Source organism: Schistocerca serialis, chromosome 6 (assembly GCF_023864345.2).
Source record: "Schistocerca serialis cubense isolate TAMUIC-IGC-003099 chromosome 6, iqSchSeri2.2, whole genome shotgun sequence".
NCBI classification, from domain to species: Eukaryota; Metazoa; Arthropoda; class Insecta; order Orthoptera; family Acrididae; genus Schistocerca; species Schistocerca serialis.
The window spans coordinates 547,216,460-547,239,580 of NC_064643.1; the positions used below are offsets into that span (position 1 = coordinate 547,216,460).

General features: G+C 43.3%; 1 protein-coding gene across 1 annotated transcript in view; it reads left to right on the plus strand.

Annotated features, from left to right (window-relative positions):
• LOC126484974 (cytochrome P450 6k1-like) overlaps positions 1-23,121 on the plus strand; it is a 91,881-nt gene that overhangs the window by 41,183 nt on the left and 27,577 nt on the right. Inside the window, exons 4-5 of the mRNA XM_050108578.1 lie at positions 16,313-16,575; positions 21,436-21,635. Coding sequence (XP_049964535.1) covers positions 16,313-16,575; positions 21,436-21,635 — 463 coding nt within the window. The remainder of the gene's footprint in view (positions 1-16,312; positions 16,576-21,435; positions 21,636-23,121) is intronic.

Consider the following 23,121-nt stretch of genomic DNA (forward strand, 5'->3'; position numbering starts at 1 on the left):
TATACATCAGAATTAAAACAGCACTGATGAACACTGACAGAATTACAATAAACAAGAAATACGTATTCAAAACTTTATAAATGTATGTATACGGAAAGGACGCCAATAAAAGGTCTAAATTATTTCCCAACATGGTTTTTCAACTATAATATTTTTCGGCTTTCGAAAATGTCACAAAGATGCCGTTATTTTGTTTGCCATTTCATCGCTCTTCCTAACAAGATGGCAGCAGCAGTCATCCATCATCGAAGAGTTGGAGTAACCTTGATAGTGGTGTTCTATAGTATGGATGTCCTCGTCAAAGCGTGCAACCTACTCACTGCTTACTGTGGCCAAATTTCCTGGAAATAATTCAGGGTGGCGATGTTAAAGGGGAATTTAAAGTGACGCTCTACACCCCATATTCTTGTAGCAGTCTAACAGATCATTTACATTGGAAACGTAGTTATTATCATTTGTGTTGTTAGAAAAGCCCTTCACAATTGCCTTGTAAGAGGACCAAGCAGCTAATTCGATATTTGGCGTCAAAGGATGCAAATGCAATGAAGACACATTTGAAAACTTTATGTTGGTTTGTTTGAATACCCTGCAGTATTGGAGAGGGGCAATCTGAAAATGCTCTTTAGGTTGATGCCACTATTTTGTAATAGTGAATGGCGCGGCTACGCTTTTTGCTTTCGACCATTCGATTAAAGTGGTAGTACAGGTTATGCAGGCAATATGAAGTGCAAAATTTTTGTCTTGATCACCAACAAGACGATCAAAATACTGTCAATGATTGGTTTTCTTTGAGACTGTGGGTGAATTTCCCACACAAATAGCAAATTATCGTAATGGTTTACACAGCAATGGCGTTTGCAAGTTACCATTTTTGTTAAGTGTAAGCTTAACAAACATATGACAATGTCCCACGTCTGTCACAACGAGCACTCAGCGGGACAAAAAAAAACTCGCAAAACACTGCTGGGCCGAGGTAAGTAATAGCACCATGTGTGTTTCAGCATCGATTAAATCGTGAAAACTCTTTTGCACTATGGATTATCTCGCCATCAGATGAGTAAAGTTTAGAATCTTTATAACATCTGCCTTCCAGTGATGAACTGGAGATCTTCCTGTACCAAAAGGACAAAAAACATTAGAACATTAGATATCTAAACAAAAGAGTAGGAAACAGCGTAACACCGAAAATAAACAATAAAAATGCATAAAAATTCAAAAATCTCACGAATGAGAACTTTCTAAAAGGTATATTCGAATTCATGATTAACTGACAACCTCAGCTACCGACAGGTGTTGTTGACATACCTCGATAGCTGAGGTTGTCAGTTAGTCATCATTTATTCCAGGGAAAAGCTGCATGGTCATCAACAGTAACTGTTCTGTCGAGAACAAGTTACTGTCTTCGTATATATTCGAATTCTACGCGCCAAAGTACATATATATGTCAAATCCCCGATGCAGAATGAGTGCTGCGTCGTGTAATCATTAAGAAACTCTAGATTCCATTAATGGAGTGAGTTTTCGAAATAGGCGGAGCGCTTATGGCTCGATCCAAGATAAAGAAATGAATTTTTGACAAGTGCCTAAAACGCCAGATGTGTGAGTCCCACTCTTCCATCAGTTCTTGGAATGGTGGAAAAGTTGGAAGCATGGATGAGTGTGCTGCATGCTGAAAAGGGGGGGGGGGGGGGGGAGCAGGTTTCGGGCGGACTGCAGCACCCTGCGAAGTAATAACCAACTGATGCATCAAGTATAACTGCTGTTGTTGCTGCTGCTACTGCTGTTGTTGTTCTAGCAACCTGCGCCAACACTGGATCCACTGTGGTCGTGGAAGCCACGCGGAAACTAAATAACCTCATCGCCAAAGACTGTAGTATCTACAGATTTATTGAAAATATTATGATTCAGCTACCCCTGCCGATGGGCTTTATGTAATCCACAATGCCTTCAAAAACCACGTGCAAGATTTTCACATTCTCTTACTCATTACGTGCAAACTAATAGTACTATAAAAGTTAACAGAATTATATGTAGGAAATTTAGTGTAGTTAATCTTTCTATTGGGATACGTCTCCTCTGGAGGCAACAGTTGTCGAGTTATTCACTAAAAACGTACCTGAGGATCACTTTTATTCATATTTCGGGAACAACTGCAAAACTAAGGCCTCTAGCGATACCGAACTTCGCTATAAAATTTAAACTAGGTAAAATTTCCTAAAAATTGGTCGTGTTCTGTCTTTTTTTTTATTTTTTTGGGGGGTAAGGGGGAGGGGGAATTTGATGATGTTGCAGGTTGCATAAACCCATCTTTAGGGGCTGCTGATCACCCTGTATAACTGCAGTAACTGAGCACCAAAAACTGTACACACACGTACAGAAACAGTGGGAAAAACGATGCAGGCCCAAGTCTGATAACAATCATGCCCCTCATAACAAAGAGTCGTAATTTTAAGTAGAACCTTCACGGAACATGAATGATGCAAGAGAGAGTGGCCTGCGCTGCTGGTGTGTAGCTAGACCCAATCAGTCGGCGGTGACGCTGGCAGCAAGCGAAGGAGGCCCTCTGGTTTCATTCTCTGGCTAGCGACTTCAAGTGTGAACACTCCGGCAGTGATGGTGGCGGCATATGTGGGCACGCCACCACGCTATGCGTCTTTTTATTGAATTTACCTGCCCTGGGACGGTGAGATTTCACCGAACCTACAGGATCTAGCGATATTGCGGTTTCGTTATCAAATTGACTGTGTCATTTTCACAGGAGATGCAGTCACCAAACCCAATGCCTTCGTAAATAAAAACACTTAATTGTCCCTCACGTATAAACCTGAGTAACTGAACGTTAAGTGATAGACAGGAACAACATGCTGTATAACGTTGGACTACTACAATGTTTAAGGCTCAAAATTATCTTTTTCACAAACTGCATAGCAGACTGCAGACTGAGTAACAAATCTGCACAGTCGTTAACCGGATTTAAAATAGCTCGAGCCCCCACATTGTGATTTGTAAACTCTCTATTTAATGCTAAAGTACAGTCACCATTACTCAGACTCAACTAAAGTTCAACTCGCAACAGAGTTTTTTAAGTCCAGATCAGCTCAGCACATGAAAAATTACGAGACCCACTGAACCTCAGACAAAATATTTGAAGTTGTTGATGGCTGCAAAGATTATTATAGTCCCCACTAAAACACTGTGTAAAATTTCTCTGTCATGACCACAGCGTCAAAAAACTACTATATTCTTAACACGTTTGGCTAGAACATCGCCCACAGCAACTGTGCTAACCAACTGCGAAAGACGCCAGGTGGCTATCGTCTTCTGTAAGTTCGGTCCTAATACTCCCACAAATTCCAAGACCATACGTCGCTCAGCGTGCTAGAGAAACCAACATTCACACTTATATGTTATTTCTACAAAAAACTTATCTTGAAACTAGATGTGTAATTAGAAGCATCCTAAAAATCTGTGTAAATGATACAAAACAACGCAAAATCCAGGATGTAATGAAACAATATTATGAAATTTGCTACTCACCAAGTAGCTGAGATGCTGTGTCGCAGACTGGCACAACAAAAAGGCTGTCACAAAACAAGTTTCCGCCCAACAAGGCTTTTGTCAACAACAGACGACATACAAACACACACACAGACACTCACGCAAACACAACTCACACACATCACCGCAGCCACTGGCAGCTGAAGGCAGACTACGAACAGCAGCGGTGCATGATGGGACAGGCAACTGTTTGGGGGTAAGGAGGAGGCTGGCACAGGGAGTGGGAGGGATAGCAGGATAGGGGTGGGGGACGGTTAATTGCCGCTGGGGATCATGCAGGGAAGTGGTGGAGACAGTGTAGGGCAGCTAGTTGCAGTCCAAAGATTAGACAGAGGGTGGGGGAGAGAAGGGGGGTAGTGGAAAGGGAGAGAAGTAAAATGACTGTGTGCGTTGGTGGTCTAGACTGCTCTGTAGTGCTGGGATGGGAATGGAGAAGGTGCTAGATGGGTGAGGACGATGACTAACGAAGGTTGGGGCCAGGAGGATTACAGGAACGTAAGATATACTGCAGGGAGAGTTCCCAGCTGCACAATTCAGGCTGGTGTTGGCGGGAAGAAAAGTCTAGGAAGCAGTCACTGAAATGACGAATGTCGTGTTGGGTGACGTTCTCGGTAACAGGGTGGTCCAGTTATTTCTTGGCCACAGTTTGTCAGTGGCCATTCATGCAGACAACTAGCTTGTTGGTTGTCATGCCCACAAAGAGTGCAGCACAGTGGTTGAAGCTTAACTTGTCGTTCACATGATTGGTTTAACAGGTAGCCCTGTCTGTGATGGTATTGGTGATGTTTGTAACAGGACTACAGTAGGTGGCGTTTGGAGGATGTATGGGACAGGTCTTGCTTCTAGGACTATTACAAGGATATGAGCCAAGAGGTAAGGGGTAAGGAGCAGGGGTTGTGTTGTGCAGACGAGTGTAATGTGTAGATTTGGCAGCCAGCGGAATACCACTGTGTGAGAGGTGGGAAGTATAGTGGGCAGCTCATTTCTCATTTCAGAGCACGACGTGGGGTAGTCGAAATCCTGGTGGAGAATGAAATTCAGTTGCTCCAATCCTAGGTGGTACTGGGTTACAAGTAGGATGGTCCTCTGTTGCCAGATGGTGAAGCATTGGGAGATGGTGGGTGACTGGAAATGAGAGGCACAGAAGGTTTTTTTTGTAGAATGTTAGGAAGATAATTAATGTGACCAAGGCATCAGTGAGACCCTCTGTGTATTTCGAGAGGTACCACTTGTCGCTGCAGATGGCCGTGGTTGGCTAGGCTGTATGGAAGTGACCTCTTGGTATTGAACAGGTGGCTGCTGTCAGAGTGGATGTATTGCTGGTGCTTAGTAGGTCTGATATGGACAGAGCCACTGATGTAGTCATCTCTCAGGTGAAGGTCAACATCTAGGAAGGTGACTTGTTGAATTGAGGAGGACCAGGCGAAACGAATGGGGAAGAAGCTGTTGAGGTTCTGGAGGAATGTGGATAGGGTGTCCTCACCTGAGCCAGAAGAGGGGTTTAGGATTTGGGGTGTTTAAAAAGGATTACTCTAGATGGCCTATGGATGGGATAGCATAGGATGGTGCCATGTGGGTGCTCATATCCGTGGCCCAGATTTGTTTGCAGGTAATGCCTTCAAAGGAGAAGTGTGGGTAATGATAGAGGGTCATGGTGACGAGGAAAGAGGCTAACGGTATGGAATCCATCGAGTATTGGGAATGGTAATGTTCAGCAGCAGTAAGGCTGTGGGCATTAGGGATGTTGGTGTAAAGGGAGGTGGCATCAGTAGGAAGATGGGTTACAGGTAGTAGGCTGAAGGTGTTGGTCTGCAAGAGCAGAGATTCTCTCAGTGGGGGCACAGTAACCAGCCACAATAGGGCATCCTAGGTGGTTGGGTTTATGGACTTTAGGAAGCACATGTGGGGTGTGGTACGGATGAGTAGAGAGATTGATTCCAGAGAGAGGTTCTGGGATGGACCTAAGGATTTGCAGAGAGCCTGGAGATCCTGCTGGATTTCAGGAATGATGGCACTGTGGCAATGTTTGTAGGTGGATGAGTCTGACATTTCGCAAGATCCCTCTGCCAGGTAATCCTTCTAGTTAAAAACAACAGTGGTGTATCATGTGCCTGCAGGTAGGATTATAAGGTCGGAATCAGTTTTAGGTGGTCAACTGCAGTTCTTTCTGCAGATGTAAGGTTAGTTTGCATGTTGAGGGATTTGGGGAATGATGGTGAGGCAAGGTTTGAGGTTAAGAAATTCTGGGAAGTTAACAGGGAGTGATTTGGGGGCAGTGGCGGTGGATCACGGTTGGATGGAGGCGTGGACTGAGTCTGGCAGGGTTCAACATTGGTCTTTGGTTGACTCAGATTAGTAGGTTTGGTGGCGAAAAAGTGTTTCCACTGTAGGGACCAGGAGAAAGAGAGAAGTTCTTTAACACATCTTGCATGATTGAATTTGGGAGCGGAGCAAAAGGTGAGGCTTTTGGAAAGGACTAATATTTCTGCAGGGCTAAGGCTTCTGAAGGAAACGGTCATGACTATGTTTCAGGTCTTTTCAGTTTCTTGATTTTATGTGATGGTGATCGAGTTTTGGAGGATGGGATACATGTAGTATGTCTGTGAGACAGGATTTCTCAGCTATGAGGGGAGGTTTGGAGGTTGTTGTGGTGGACAGTGGTACTCCAAGGCAGGAGTAGGAAGAGAGCAGGGTGGAGAGCTTTTTGAGGTGGCGTTGTGATTGTTGCTCTCGTTCCTGGAGGGCAAGAGTTCCAATGTGTGTTATGGGTTCCAGGTATTTGGGATTGCATAGCAGGGTAATTTTACAGATGGAGAGCAAGTATTGCAAGGAGGTTTGCAATTGACTGACATGGTTTTGCAGGACTATGTTGGTAAGGACTAAGGATTGGTGGAATCTGAACAGAAAGGACTGGCGTTATCTGAACAGATAGAGCCGGCCGCGGTGGTCGTGCGGTTCTAGGAGCTCCAGTCCGGAGCCGCGCTGCTGCTACGGTCGCAGGTTCGAATCCTGCCTCGAGCATGGATGTGTGTGAATTCCTTAGGTTAGTTAGGTTTAATTAGTTCTAAGTTCTAGGGGACTGATGACCACAGCAGTTGAGTCCCATAGTGCTCAGAGCCATTTTTGAACAGATAGAAATCATTGTGGAAGGAAGAGAGGTAGCCGCAGATGAGTATTTTGACGGTAAGTCCGTTTGGGGGGGATTCCATGAGCCAAGCAACATCACAGTAATAGTGTGGGACTGGGTTCTGGCTAGGGATAAGGAAACTTTTCTATATTGATGCAGATGGAAGGAGCAAGGGCCCATGGTGTTGGAAGAAACAGGAGAAAACGTAAATAAAGTAGAATTATGCGCAAAAAAAATTCGCAAAAGTAATCCCAAACACATGCGAAAAATCACGAAAAAGATGAAACGAAGGAAATATGGGGAAACAAGATGAAACTGAGGGCGTACGATGACAGTGACAAGAGAAAACCCTCTAAAATTGGCGTGAAGTCATAATAAGGTCAAAGAAAAGACATAAATTTAAAAAAATATTTTACTGTGGGTTGGAGGTATGAAGGCGAATAAGCATGAATAAGGGGCATGGTGGATATGACTGGATGAGGTGAAATTAGTAGGTGCAACCTGGGATAGAACGGAGAAGGAATGGGGGGTGGGGATGAGTTGGTAGGATGAGAAACAAGAAACGTATGGGAAATAACATGTGAAAATATGGGAAAGTGACACAGGGTGACTGATTAAGTTGAAGGTACAGGATTAATGATATCAGCAGCAGTAATGTGGGACGTAAGATGCTGCACCAACAATCAGCTTGGTCTTGTAGCCATCTGTTGTGCACAGTTGAGACTGTTGATACAGTGTGGCTCGTAAGTAAAACGTGTGGTGTGGTTTGTAAGGCGGCAAGAGAAACACAGGAAAGAAGAGAAGGAAGAATGGATATTGTGTATATTAATGCATCAGAAGATAGTAACAAAGAAAAACAGCACTGGGTTTATGATAGAAGAAAAGTCGTCCAGCAAAAACAAGCAATGGAAAATCCAGGATGGAGTTGAAAAAATTACAAAAAGGATAGCTGGATAGCTGCTACTCATCATATAGCAGAGAGACTGAGTCAGAGATAGGTGGAACAAAAGACTGACACAAAATAAGCTTTCGGCCAACAAGACCTTTGTCAAAAATAGACAACAGACATAGACACATACTCACGCAAATGCTACTCACACACCATGATCACAGTCTTTGGCAGCTAAAACCAGAATACCAGCAGCAGCATCAGTGCATGATGGGAGAGGTAACTGAGTGGGGATGAGGAGGAGAGTGGGGTAGGGAGGAGGGAGAGGTAGCAGGGTGGGGGTTATGGCCGGTGAAGTGCTGCTGGGGACATGCAGGGACATGGTGGAAAGAGGGTAGGCCAGCTAAGTGCAACCAGGAGGTTAGATGGAGGGCAGGGCAGAATGGGGGGATAGTGTAAAAGGAGAGAAGTAAAAAGGCTGGGTGCATTGATGGAATCAAGTCTTCCATAGTGCTGGAATGGGAACAGGGAAAGGGCTAGATGGGGGAGGAGAATGACTAATGCAGGATAAGGCCAGGAGTGCTACGGGAATAAAGAATATATTGCAGGGAGAATTCCCACCTGCACAACTCAGAAATGCCGGTGTTGGGAGGAAGGATCCATATGGCAAAGGTTGTGAAGCAGTCAGTGATATGAAGAATGTCATGCTGGACATCGTGTTCAGCAGCAGGATGATCCAGTTGTTCCTTGGCCACAGTTTGTCGGTGGCTATTCATGCAGACAAATACCTTGTTGGTTGTCATCCCCACATAGAATGAAGCACATTTGCTATAGCTTAGCTTGTAGAGCACATGTCTGGTTTCAAAGATAGTACTGCCTCTGATTGTATAGGTGATGTTTGTGACCAGACTGGAGAGGGTGATGGTGAGAGGATGTATGAGACAGATCTTGCAGCTAGGTCAACTATAAATCATCATACTCACTCACTCATCTTGTTTCCTGTATTTCGTCAGTTTCATCCTTTTCATGATTTTTCTCGTGTATTTGACAGTACTTTTGCGAATTTCTTCTGTACACAATTCTACGTTATTTACGTTTTTTCCCTGTTTCTTCCATCACTAATGATACTTGTAACTCAGTACTACCCAGGACTGGAGCAAATGAATTTCATTCTCCAGCAGAATTTCGACTACCTCTCGTTGTACCCTGAAATGAGAAATAGCCTGCCCACTATACTTCCCATGCCTCACACAATGGTATTCGACAGGTTTCCCAACCTACACAATATACTCATCTACCCCTACACAATCCTTGCTCCCTACCCCTTACCTCATGGCTCATATCCCTGTAATAGACCTGGAATCAAAACCTGTCACATACATCGTCCCAACGCCACCTACTCTAGTCCTGTCACAAACATTGTCGATACCATCACAAGCAGGGCTACCTGTGAAACCAGTCATGTGAACTACAAGCTAAGCTTCAACCACTGTGCTTCGCTCTTGTAGCCATTACAACCTGTCAGGACATTACCAGTAATAAAAGATGGCTAGCATCACCGAGAAGCGTCAGCAAGCATTTTATTTCTAACAAAAGTAGTTCCACATGACGTCAACTATCCTCCCTAGACGTTTGATTCAAAGATGTTGAAATGCCCTGTATAAACTTTCTTATTCTTGTGCTAAGTATGTTAATAATTGCCAATCACTTTTCACTGGAGTAAGTTTTATAGAATTTATCACTGGAAGTAATTAACTAATCGGGCAATAGACTAACATTATACAGAAATTACCAATTATTAAGTTACCATATCACGGCACACAGTTTCTTTTTCTGTTATTAGTTCCTGGTGTAGTGTGCACCTGTGGAATTAATCAAGTACTGCAGTTGCTGTGAGTCAGTATCTTCACATCTTAGAATGTAGGTATGCATGTCCATCTCTTGATAGTATCTTGCGATGTGGGCGTAGAGTTTTGGCTATTAGGTAAGATTTGTGACACTTGTCAGGAGAAGAATTCTCAGTTTGTCGACTGTCTTCATAAATTTTGACCTGCTGAACAGCTGAGAAGATAGTATTTTAGATGTGCTACTTCTGACAGGTGATCTTCTCAATAGGGAGAGGTGGTGCTGTAGAGATGTGCAGAATAACAGCAGTGTCCTGTATGGACTCTCATGACCGACTATACAGTCTGTTAAAGTTTTAACTTTAAATACCGTTTTCTTTTGGGATTGTATTGTTGAATACGTGAAAAGTTATGCCGTTTCATCAACTGAGAGGATTCCCAGAATCAGTACCAATCATTAAATGTCCCTTTAGTTACAGTGGTGTATAAAGTAAGTGTATAAAGAAAGGTATTCCTTCCGTGATGCTACCTTTTGTTAACTGTTCGACAGATTTATTGTTTCTGGTTGGGGAATACCCTATGACTCAGAGAAGCTGAACTCTTTTGTATTCTTGAAGATGTGATTCGTCTACTGCAACTAAATGAAAGGCTGTTTGTTTTGTACCATACACATTTCATTTCGTTTTATTTGTGAAGCACCTTCAATGGTGACTTGTTAAGGTAAGGGGAGTCTTAAGTAAGTAATACAACACATTATGGGATGTGTTTATTCAGGATTCCAATACACCATGTTATTCCCCATTCTTTTGGAGAGAAACAACTATTTTTGACATAATCTCCGTTCATTGCGACTGCCTTACGCCACCTTATTGTGACGGCCTGTATGCCTGCTTGGTACCACGCTACTGGTTGACATGAGCCAAAGTCTTGCTTCATCGATGACCTCCCCATTATCTACATAGTACTTCCCACGGAATGCTACGCTCATTGCGCTAAAGAGATGGAAGTCGAAATGTGTGAGATCCGAGCTGGAGCGTGGGGCAGGGAAACATTTCAATGAAGTTTTTTGAGCACCTCGTTTCTTGTACTGGTGAACACGATGAAGTCGTTTCTGCAGTTTCCTGAGGGTAGCAAAACACTCTTCCGAGGTAATCGTTGCACCGCGTCTACCTAGTCCAAGAAGACCGTCTCCATGAATTTACCGGCTGCGGGTGCAGCTTTGAACCTTTTCCTCAGAGAGGTGGTGTGGCGGCACTTCATGGATTGCCGTTCTGTTTCCGCTGCGAAGTGATGAACCCATGTTTTATCGTCTGTGACGATGCTGGACAAAAATATTTTCAGTCACCTCGTAACGCGCAAGAAATTCCGCACAGTTGGTCCATTGTTTTCCTTTACGGTCTTCTGTTAGGAACCCAGAGGGCACTTGCCTTTGAACACCTGAGCTGGTGGACGAATGTGTCAGCGCTGCCAACAGAGACGCCGAGCTGCGTAGCGAGGTGTTTGATTGCAATCCGTCGCTCAGCTCGAATGAGAGTGTCCGCACGTTCCAACACTGGAGGCGTCACAGTTGTTTGCAGCCAGCCAACACCTGGAAGATTGGACAGGTTTCCTCGGCTTTTTCTAACTCTATGACGCGGCATTCAAGTTTTGCATTGGCCATAGACCATGCTGATAACTCGTTTTTGATTACAGACACAGCCGCTTGACTTATTTTGACGTTTTTTATGTTTTGCTCCAAGAGCAGTGTAATCCTCGCGTGTCTCGGTGTTACTGTTTCGTCCTCTGCCTGTCCCATGTCGTCCTGTGGAGAGGGAGCAGACACCATAGATGCCCGTTTAGGCGCACTCGAATCACTCATTTCGATTTCAGCCATCATTGGTAACGAGGGATAAAAAGGTGGGAGCCCGTCTCTTGCCCTGGACCGGACCTCGCCCAAAAGCCAAGGGCACTCTCGAACTGCTGGGTTCAACGCGCCGTCGCCAGCGCACCGGTCCCCATCGGTGGCTCCGTCATCGACTATTTCACCCGACGCTCCTCGGCAAGTGCACTCCGCACTCCCCTAGAACTTAGAACTACTTAAACCTAACTAACCTAAGGACATCACACACATCCATGCCCGAAGCAGGATTCGAACCTGCGCCCGTAGCGGTCGCGCGGCTACAGACTAAAGCGCCTAGAACCGGTCGGCCACAGCGGCCGGCGAGGATGACCTAGTAGATAGTGTCGGAAGTCCCATGCGGCTTTTTGCGGATGATGCTGAAGTATACAGAGAAGTTGCAGCATTAGAAAATTGTAGCGAAATGCAGGAAGATCTGCAGCGGATAGGCACTTGGTGCAGGGAGTGGCAACTGACCCTTAACATAGACAAATGTAATGTATTGTGAATACATAGAAAGAAGGATCCTTTATTGTATGATTATATGATAGCGGAACAAACACTGGTAGCAGTTACTCCTTTAAAATATCTGGGAGTATGCGTGCGGAACGATTTGAAGTGGAATGATCATATAAAATTAATTTTTGGTAAGGCGGGTACCTGGTTGAGATTCATTGGGAGAGTCCTTAGAAAATGTAGTCCATCAACAAAGGAGGTGGCTTACAAAACACTCGTTCGACCTATACTTGAGTATTGCTCATCAGTGTGGGATCCGTACCAGATCGGGTTGACGGAGGAGAGAGAGAAGATCCAAAGAAGAGCGGCACGTTTCGTCACAGGGTTATTTGGTAACCGTGATAGCGTTACGGAGATGTTTAACAAACTCAAGTGGCAGACTCTGCAAGAGAGGCGCTCTGCATCGCGGTGTAGCTTGCTCGCCAGGTTTCGAGAGGGTGCGTTTCTGGATGAGGTATCGAATATATTGCTTCCCCCTACTTATACCTCCCGAGGAGATCACGAATGTAAAATTAGAGAGATTAGAGAGCGCACGCAGGCTTTCAGACAGTCGTTCTTCCGTGAACCATACGCGACTGGAACAGGAAAGGGAGGTAATGACAGTAGCACGTAAAGTGCCCTCCGCCACACACCGTTGGGTGGCTTGCGGAGTATAAATGTAGATGTAGATGTAGAAGACAGGACGCTTCGCCCAACGATTCACCGTGTTTTTCTTAACTTTAAGGCCTCTGCAGACATTCTGCAAGCGTCTACGAATATTTTCGATGCTCTGGTTTCTCTTCAAAAGAAACTCCATGACTGCCCTCTGCTTGGAACGCACCTCTGTTTTGAAGGCTACGTATAGCGCCGCTACCTATCGGAACGTCATGAAACTGCAGGGCCTCAAATGGCTACACTTCCATTCACAAGGGTAGAGGAGGGGAAGCTGCTATGGTGTGCGTCCTTTACGTTCACTCTAAATTACATGGGGAAAGGGGAGGGGTCACTGTGAGTTGTGTCCAAGTCTCTCCACGCTTTCACGCAGCTATCAGGCTGCCATTATCTGGTTTGTCCTGTAGAACAAACAAAAAGAGTGCCTCAGACTCTGTTCACTTAATATCTAAGGGTGGGTCACAATGAAATGGGGATATATACATTATATCTTTCATTATATTACTGCAACAAAGTTAACAGAACTTTTTCAATTTTTCTCTCGCGGTTACTTAATTGTCATAAAATCGATAACCAAATGGCTCAAAACGCCGTTAGTCAAGTACTAGAGAAAATTTATCATAAATCCTATTTGATTTCAATTTATTATTTCTGGGCCGGAACACTGAACCAATGCTCGGTACATTCTTGATACATTTGTATTTTATTTACTTAGCTGACTCATCTTCTATTACCTTATTCTTAGAGATAGTACAAGTATATTTGATTAGTAGTTGTCTTCTCAGCCTCTTTGTACATGTGAGTAACTTGTGGTAATAGTACAGTTCTGAGTGTTCAAAACACACTAGTTTAGTTGACTACTAAATCCACTTATTGGTCCTCTGCTGCTATGTCAGTTCCACATCTGCAATTATGTACTTACTTCATCGAAGTGTATTTATGCTGAGCTATAAATAATGTTTCACGTCTGCCATTATGTTACTCAATTATGTTGCTAGTGTATGTACTTATTTAACACTCACTCTATTAACATTTAAAGCACAGGATAGCACATTTATTTCATATCTGAAGTGTATTGCAGCTGATCAGTTTGCTCACGTTGCAATCCATTTCCACTCGATCGGACGCTGAAACCACAGGTAGTCTCTCTCGACCTACCATTAAAGTGCATTAAGTAATTATGGACGAGCGTAATGCTAAATTCCTTAAACCTATAGGACACCATGAGCTGCTCTGTCTCATCTAACATAAGGGTACCTATGGTCGCATTCACGCCTCCAACTCATAACCTCAATACGTGCAGGTGTGTCCTGTCACACACTACACCAAATAACGGCCAGCTCCAACCTTATAAATATTTCAAGGACGTGTCCTTCACGTCTCAACCACAAACACTGTTCAATTCTATTACACTGCCATTCCTTGCTACACAAGGTGAGCTCATTCTTACAACTTATCTGCATATTTTTCATGACACTAAGCAATCTCTTTTACTATTAATTAGTTAGCTCTACAGCATACAATAGGTTTCCCTGCCACTTCAGATCCTGCTTGTACACCAATTTGTATATCTTTTTAAATTACTGTTGGTGGGCCATTTCCAATAAAACAACACTTTGTAATTATAATATTACCCGGGTTCTATACATACTTGTTACTCGTATACATTTGTATCTTAATTACATCATACTTCTCTGTTGTTTATGTCACTGTTAGGTTTGTCACATTAGGTATTTTCTTCACTAATCGTTGGATAGAATGGTTACAGAACTCATGGCTTGATAGCCATGACGGAAAATTTTTGTATTGCAAAGAAGGAGTCGAAACTTTGGTGGATAGGAAAGATGAAGAGAGAGTGAAATCTGAAAAGGAAAGAAGATCTCACACAGCTTGGACTGCACAGCTGCCACACTGTGTAGAGGTTACAGAACAACCTCCTCCCTACAGAATTCATTAGTTTATTATTGGCTTGATAACCATAACGGAAAATTTAATGTGTTGGAAAGAAGAAGTCGAAATTTTAGGTGGATAGAAAAGATGAAGAGACAGTGAGATCTGAAATGTGAAAGAAGATCTCACACAGCTGGGACTGCACAGCTGCCACACTGTGTAGAGGTTACAGAACAACCTCCTCCCTACAGCATTCATTAGCTTAATGCTGGCTTGATAACAATAACGGAAAATTTAGTATTTGAGAGTAAGAGCCGAAATTTTGGTGGATAGGAAAGATGAAGAATGAGTGAGACCTGAAAAGGAAAGAAGATCTCACACAGCTGGGACTGCACAGCTGCCACACTGTGTAGAGGTTACAGAACAACCTCCTCCCTACAGAATTCATTTACTACCTCTGAACTTCTTTAGGTCGATCACATTCCTGAGACCTAATAGGTTTTTACTCTTAGGGTACTCTAGCCTATATGCATTGGCATGTGGTTTTCCTATGATTCTGAAAGGTCCTTGGTATACGAACATGAATTTCTTTGTTTCTGCATTTATTTTCTTTGATTTTTCCTTGGTTTTGACAAGAACTAACTGACCTATTTCAAAACTGGTGGGTACAGCTTTTGCATCATGACGCTTCTTTCTTTCTTTTGTGTTTAACTTACTTTTACTTAGATTAACACCTTCGTCCCAATATCTCCTATTTTTCAGAACTCGTATAGGCAGCTCCCAAGTTTCATCATTAGTTACTACATATTTATCAATAAAAGGTACCGTAATTACTCCGGTTATCGGCAAGACCATTTTTAACTGGCTTCTTTCAAAGTCAACAACACTCTGATATTTCGACAAGAAATGTATGCCAATTAAAACCTCAATACTGAGATTGTTTACAATTAAGCATGGATGATCAATTAAATTACCATTAATATCAAAGAGCAGCAAAGCTTCTTGCTTTACCGTTTTTGACACCTTGCCAGTGGCACCAATTATTCTTAGTCCTGATACCCTCATTACGGTAAGCTTGTCTTTATCAGGTAATGCATCAAAGAAGGACTGAGATATCGCACTCACCTCACTTCCACTGTCTAAGAGAACGTACATTGATACACAACATATTCACTATTATTATAGGGTGGCTTATTCTGGTTTGTACAGGTGGTTCCTCAAACTCATCCAATAGTTCCTTTTGGATTTGTCTCCAACTAAAGTGATCGACATCTGTCTTCATTACATTTAGGACAAAGTGTGTAGGAGTTTCCTGAATTACGTTTTCAGCTGCCTTTTCCAGTCGGTCTATTAATTTCAAATCGAAACACTGCACGACTTCATTACATTTAGTTTGCTGAACATGACCCAAATTACTGTAGTCTGAGCGATTCTGCGCCTCCAGACCGGGCATAACACTAGTTACAGTTAAACCACTTTCACTATTATCGTCGGGTTCCTTCTCAAGTGACAACTGGTCACAGCTACTGGGTTCATCGACCCCCAACAGGCTATCCTCTACATTCTTACTTACCTCCTGTCCTAAATCTATTAGTACAGTATCAACATCCTGCACAGGCACTTTAGATAAGAGCACGTCATCCTCATCGTAAATGTAAGCATGAATTTCTTTTGCTTCTTCACCTGACAATTCAATATTTTGTAGCTCTCCCCTACCGTTACACTGCTGCGCCTTCTCTTTCTCTTCCCACTTAGAAAGCGTTTTAGAATCATACCTTACTTCCATTGTTCTCTGTGTTTACAAACTGCATTGTTTAATACAGTATACCGATATATTAGTTTCTGTAGATCGGTAAGGTAATAGTTCGTTTTCAAGTTCCAGGACTGATGTTCTGGTTTGTCGAGGGTGCCGCGCGTAACTCTAAGCAGTGGTGTTAACAGCAATCCACGGTTGCCGACAGACGCTGTCAGAGTGCGGCCGCGAGATGGCAGACGTGCTGGAGGCGGTGGCCGAGCGCGGCGACACTGTGGAAGTGCGGGAACTGGCAGCCAGGTACGCAACTGACGTCATCGCGTCCGTCGCCTTCGGCATCGAGTGCAACTGCCAGCGGAACCCCGACAACGAGTTCCGCCAGTGGGGCCGCAGGATCTTCAAGCCCACCATACAGACGGGCATCAGCAACATCCTCTCTTTCATCAGCCCCACACTCACCAGACTATTAAGGTAATTATGGGTACTGTAGGAGCCTGTGACTGTAAGTTATCAAATGCAGTCTAAGATAAAACAGAAAAACGGCACACCACGAAGGATTCATCCAAATGGGACAGAAATCGATAGATATGATGTACAGAGAAACAAATAATTACAGCTTCAGACAAATTGATTTATTCAACAAAAAGAGATTCACAAATTGAACAAGTCAATAATGCGCTGGTCTAGCTCTCGGCCTTATGCAGGCAGTTATTCTGTCTCGACAATTGGTTGACAGCATAGCTGAATGTCTTGCTGTGGGACATCGGGCCAAATTCAGTCCAACTGACGACTTATATCGTCAAAATCCCGAGCTGGTTAGAGGACCCTGCCCATAAAGCTCCAAACATTTCCAATTGGGAGAGGTCCGACTACCTTGCTGGCCAAGATATGGTTTAGCAAGCACGTAGACAAGAATTAGAAACTCTTGCCATGTGCCGGCAGACGTTATCTTGTTTAAATATACGTTCTGGATCGCTACGCAACAAAACGAGGCATAGAACATCGCCGACATAACACTGGACTTTAAGGGTCCAGATGAAGACAAACCAATGGGGACATGCTATGAAATAAAATATCAACTCCGCCATATAGTGGGCAACTGATAGGTTGGTATCCCCCTGTCGTCTGGGGCGTCTACGCTGGACGTCGTACCTCAATTCGAAGCAAGACCCTTCACTGAGCATATTTCTACTCAAATCAGTGAGATTCCAGACCGAATGTGCCCGACAACACTGCAAACGGGATTCTTGTAGAGAGGTCAATGGCCGTCGGCGCAGAGGGAGCCGTGAAGCCAGCCTCCTCTGAGCCGCCTATTAATGGTCCTTGTGGTCGATGAAGCACCAGTTGCACCTCAGATCGATGATAATGATGAAACCTGGATTCTGGGTACGTCTCTCACGATTTCTCGGTCCTTTCTTTCTGTCGTCCCTCTAGATCGACCACTTCCTTCTAGACACTGTGTCCGGCCATGGTCACCGATACCCGCCAACATCGTCGAATAGTGGCATCATTCCGGTTCAAATGCCGTTGTTTCGTAAGTTCCTCCAGCTGGCTTCTTTGAGCCCAACTTTCAACTTTCTCAAATACTGACATATGTATATGTTGTTCACGCGCCTGTCTGTAGGCTGTAGTTAAAAGTCCAACTGAGGACGCGGAATTAAATTTGCAAAGATTGCATGTGTCCTGTTTACTATCCATGGTAACTGCACAGTAAAAGTGCGCTGCAGCATCCCACATTCATCCACTGGCCGCCAAAGTTTTTCATTTTGCAATTTTTCATTTACCATCGATACTTATATGAATATCACTTTGTAACGTATTTGCATCACTCCTTCGTGGTGTGTCTACTTCTTTCCTTTTTTTTTAAAAAAAAAAAAAAAAAGAAAGAAAATAAAAGAAGAAAGTGCAGAATTAAACTTCGCAGCGACCAGATGCTCAATAAATACCCATTTATTTCCATGAACTATTTCTCATTGTTTTTCCGATTCATCTCCAGATCAAGCACCCAGAAGTATACATATTCTTGCTTGTATATTGATTATCGAAGAATAAAGAAAATGATTTATTGAACTAGAAAAAAGTTATGACGCTGTAAAGTGGCGCAATACATTCAAAAGCATCATGAAAACGGGTATAAAGTATAGATAGAGTCGGGTAATATACAATGTATATAAGAACCATCAGGAAGAAATGAATACGGAGGACCATAAAGAGAGTTCTCGGGTTAGAAACGGTAGAATATAGGCATGTAGTCTTTCACTCCTATTAAATCTATATACTGAGGAAGCAATGACAGGAACAGGAGATGAGAATGAAAGAATGTCAACGATAAGAGTCGCTGAGGACACAGTTATCCTCAGTGAAATAGAGACAATTACGGGAACATTGAGTAAAACATAAAAGAAGAGAAACTAAAGAAGTGAGTAATAGTAGAAATAAGATTAAAATATCCTAAAGTCACAACAGGGGACAACGAAGAAGACGAAGTGAAGGAATTCTACAAACTAATTCATGACGGTCGAAAGAAGGAAGACATAAAAAGGAGAGTAGCACAGGAAAAGAGCGAATTACAGGCAAAAATAAGTCCGCTGGTATTAAACACAGAACTTATACTGAGGATGACATTTTTGTACGTTTGGATCTCATGATAGTATGGAACTGAATGAAGGACTGTGGGAAATGCTTAAAAGAAGAGAATGGAAGCGTTTGAAATGTGGTGCTGCAGAAGAATGTCGGAGATTAGATAGGCTGATAAAAAGTGAGGAGGTTGCCTGCCGATTCGGCGAGAAAAGAAATATGAGAGAAATACTGACAAGAACAAGGGACAGGACGATAGAGCATTTCGTAAGACATCAAGAAATAACTTCCATCGTACTTGAGGGAGTTCTAGAGTGTTAGAATATTGCAACACATCCAACAAATAATTAATAGTTGGACGTAAATGCTAATCTGAGATGAGGCGGTTGGCAGATGAGAGGAATTTACAGCGAGCCGTACCAAACCAGTCACAAGACTGACCCCCCACCAAAAAAAGCATTGTGCTGCGTACTAGGTGTTACTTCACTGTGACAAGAAGGTAGTAAGCATGCAATGTATCGTCTCGTGTGTTAATTACACGGCAAGTTGTTTCCAAAAATGAATTCGTTAATGTACTGCCGTAGTATGGGCGGCTTGCCAGGGTCCAGTAATACAGTCAAAGGGAAACCTTCAGTGTTCGTACAGCTGCTATTATCATGCACAGGTTGGGGTGCTAAATTAATCTGACATTGTGAAACCAGTATACATCATGCACACATTGAACTACCCACGTACCCACATTCCTAGTAAAAGCAATGAATCTGTTTGTTTGTTGCTGATAGGTAAGTAGCGAGAGACTCTGTGTGGTAGGGACAAACTAAGAACACACAAGAGAGTGCTAAGTACAACACACACACCCATGTCCGAGGGCGAACTCGAACCTGCGGCGGGAGGTGCTTCGCAATCCGTGACTTGGCGCCCCAAACCACGCGGCCAGTCCGCGCGGTTGCAATGTTGGAACGTGCGGACAGCCTCACTCGATGTGTTCGACGAATCGCCATCAGATAGCTTGCTGCACAACTGGACGCATCTGTTGGTGCTGCTGTAACACTCATACACCAGTTGGGGTACTGAAAGCTGTGAGACCGCTGGATTCCTTGCCGCCCAATAGGAGACCCTAAAGCGCAACTAAGGGCAATCTGGACGGAATTGCTTCCGCGTTACGAAGCTGATGGTGACATTTTTTTGTGGAACATCATCACACGTGATGAATCATAGGTTGATCACTTCCAACTGGAAACAAAACAACAATCTATGGAATGGCGCCACACCACGTCTCCGAAGAAGAAGTGCAACGCTGCACTTTAAATTGGTTAAGTCTTCTGGGACTCTGAAGGAGTTAGTTTGTTTGATCTCCTCCTTCATGGTTCCCCGATCGACTCACTAGTGTATTGAGCTACCCTCAGGAAATTGAAGAAACGGCTTCAGCGTTTTCGCCACCACAAAAATTCAAACGAACTTCTCCATCTCCATGACCACTTAAGGCCTCACATAAGTCTGCGCACCCCAGAGGAGCCCACAAAACTTCGTTGGGCTGTTCTTCCCTATCCACCGCTCAGCCTGACTTTCGCACGTTCTGACTCCCATCCGTCTGGCACAATGAGGGCAGGAAGCGGTACGTGGATGATGGAGAGTTTTCTGATGCAGCAAGACGTTAACCAGTACGTCATCCAGCAATGTGGTACCATGCGGATATACAGGTCCTCCCAGTAAGGTGGCGTAAGGCCGTCGCATTGAACGGAGATTAAACTGAAAAATAGGGTTTTGTATTCAAAAGAGTGGGGAATAATAGTGTCTATTCTAATTCTGAATATAACGAACCTTCTTTCAGAAAAAATTGTGTTGCATTACTTATAGAACGCTCCTCGTATGAATGCATCACCACAAATAACAGCGTGACTCGTCGTTGAACACTACAGAATACCACAAAATGTCCCATCAGATTCTGGCTGTTGCCTCTGTTATTGTGTCAGCAGTAAAGGAGGCTTGCCAACTCGAGATGTCAACTCAGCCCATACTAATCTGATCGCGACGGTCCTTAGTGGCACTCCGCCTGTAACCAATGCCTGGGCTTTAGTTAACGGCATCCCTCTGTTCTCACAGCCAGCCTAACAATGCTACAACCTCCTCGCTTTGTAGTTCTTCTGGAAGAACCAATACCTATTTTTCTTTTCATTGTTAACGTGAATCCGTCTTATCACCACATACTCTGCAGCTCTTGCTCTAAAGCCAACTGTCCGTGCAATCTGTCGCTCTGATGTTCTCATTTCCCTCATCCCAATTATTCTAGCTTTCTGAAAGTCCGTAAGATGACGATAAGCTCCACTTACATGACCCCTGGGCACGCTGTGTTGTGATCCCCAGTCTCGTTAGACACATCAAACAGGCATCATGTCCTCACACCGTTCTTCATCTACAATAATGGCCTTATACTGTACTTAAAATACTGAAAATAAGCACGCATAACTATGAAGTATATTCAACGTATGGAAATACTGCAGTAGCAGTTTGGAGGCATTGTTTCAAGGTGTTCCTTTTCTAATACTTTCCATTTTCGTCAGAGTACTTCTATTTCTATATTTTAGTTTTATAACCACATAGTTTTATTTCTTCCCTCTCTCCTTATTTTGTGGCTGCAGCAAGCGTTCAGAACTGCAGGCGGGGTCACTAAGAACCCCTGTTTGTGAAGCAGCTTGACGAGAACTTTGATCATGTCGTGCTTATAAGTTCAGCAGTGGAACATCTCCCTTATAGGATCAGGAGTGGAATTACAGCAGTCAGCGAATACTTTCGTCGCATGGTTGCAGACACCGTAGCCTACAGGGAGAAGAACAATATCACGAGGAAAGATTTCATGGATTTGCTTATTGAGCTCAAAAACAAGGGGGTTGCTGATCCAGACAAGAGCGAAGCTCAGGAGAGCGGGTACATGAGTGAAGCCATCGATACCAAGAGTAAGTACGTTTTTAGAAAATACTTTCTGTAAAAATTATTCTAGGCTGTTTTCCTCAATAAAAGTACATTAATTTACTATGATTTTGCTATAAGTAAACGTGCTGCCTTCTGAACTGCGTATAATATTTAGCCTATCAACTGATAGTTCAGCGAACCCGCAATACACGTCCCGGAAAAAAACTATTAAAATTGATATAACTGAGCTCATGTTTTGGCTGAAGCACACTAAGGTTACAGAAATTAGACTTGCAGTGTATCAGAGATCTTCAGGTTCTTAGGTGCAAAAGGATGTCGACTCTCAGAGACGGTTCTGCTTACTGCAGATAACATGCATTAGAGGAGACCTGATGATGGCTCTAATTCAGAATAGCCAGTACTGGCAGAAAGAGGGTGAAGTTGCAGAGAAAACCGGACAGACATGTTTCCTTTAGCCTGTATGGATTGGGTATAGCTTGGCTTAGGTGTGAGTAAAGCAGACTGCCCGATCTTGTGATAATGTGTGGCAGCTTGCCTGCTTGACTAACCGGCAAGCATAGTCAGGTTAAAAGCGGAATGTGTACACCTCTGCAATACTGGCAGCGGCCGGACAAAAACCTTCCTGGCTCGAAGTCGACTGAGTTCTCTCGGCTTTAGGCGATCGAGGACTATGGAGTCCTCGTTTAGTCGTTTAGGACGTAATGAACAAACTAGAAGTGAAATTCTTTCTGGAAGACGTCAATTCAGAGATTGAGAAAAGCAACTGCATACCACCACGAGTACTGCCTTACCCAGAAAAGCACTGCGGTGTAAAACCACCCTTTTGGTCGAATGCTTTGGTCTGCTTGCTCCGAGTACCTAAATAATCCCATCTCACTCACACCGAAATAATTTATTGTTTCTATTTTCGCCACACACGAGATTTCACATGGCTGTGTTGTACGTAAATGTTAATTGTTGTTTTCTAGACAAAGTGATCCATTACTGTTAGAATATTCTTTTGGTGAACACTCATTGAAAATAGTAACAACCGTAAAATACCTAGGGATAACCGTCAAGGACGACCTACAGTCGAATGAGCAAATAAAACTAACTACAGGAGAAGCAGATTCCAGGTTGAGATTTATGAGGTGGATCTTAAGCAAATTTGGCTCATCCACGAAACAACTGGATTAAAAAACACTCATTCAACAGGTTACTGTGTTTTGTTTATCAGTCTGGGACGCTTGCTAACAAGGGAACGTTTCCAAGGTTCAAAAAACACTCTTGATGAAACTTGGCGGGTGTGAGGAAGGGGCAAAATAATCCAATATGTATTTTTTTGTTTGAGACCAGTTTCACTTTTAAGGGGTAAAACACATCCCGAAAGATAATTTGACATACGTTTGGAGAGAAGATCTTCGAAACGATGATATATAAAAATGTTTCTTATGTAGAAGTTGATATGTAAATAACGTTCTTGAAAAATTTATAATCCAATTTTGTAATAATTTAAAATTTGGCAATATA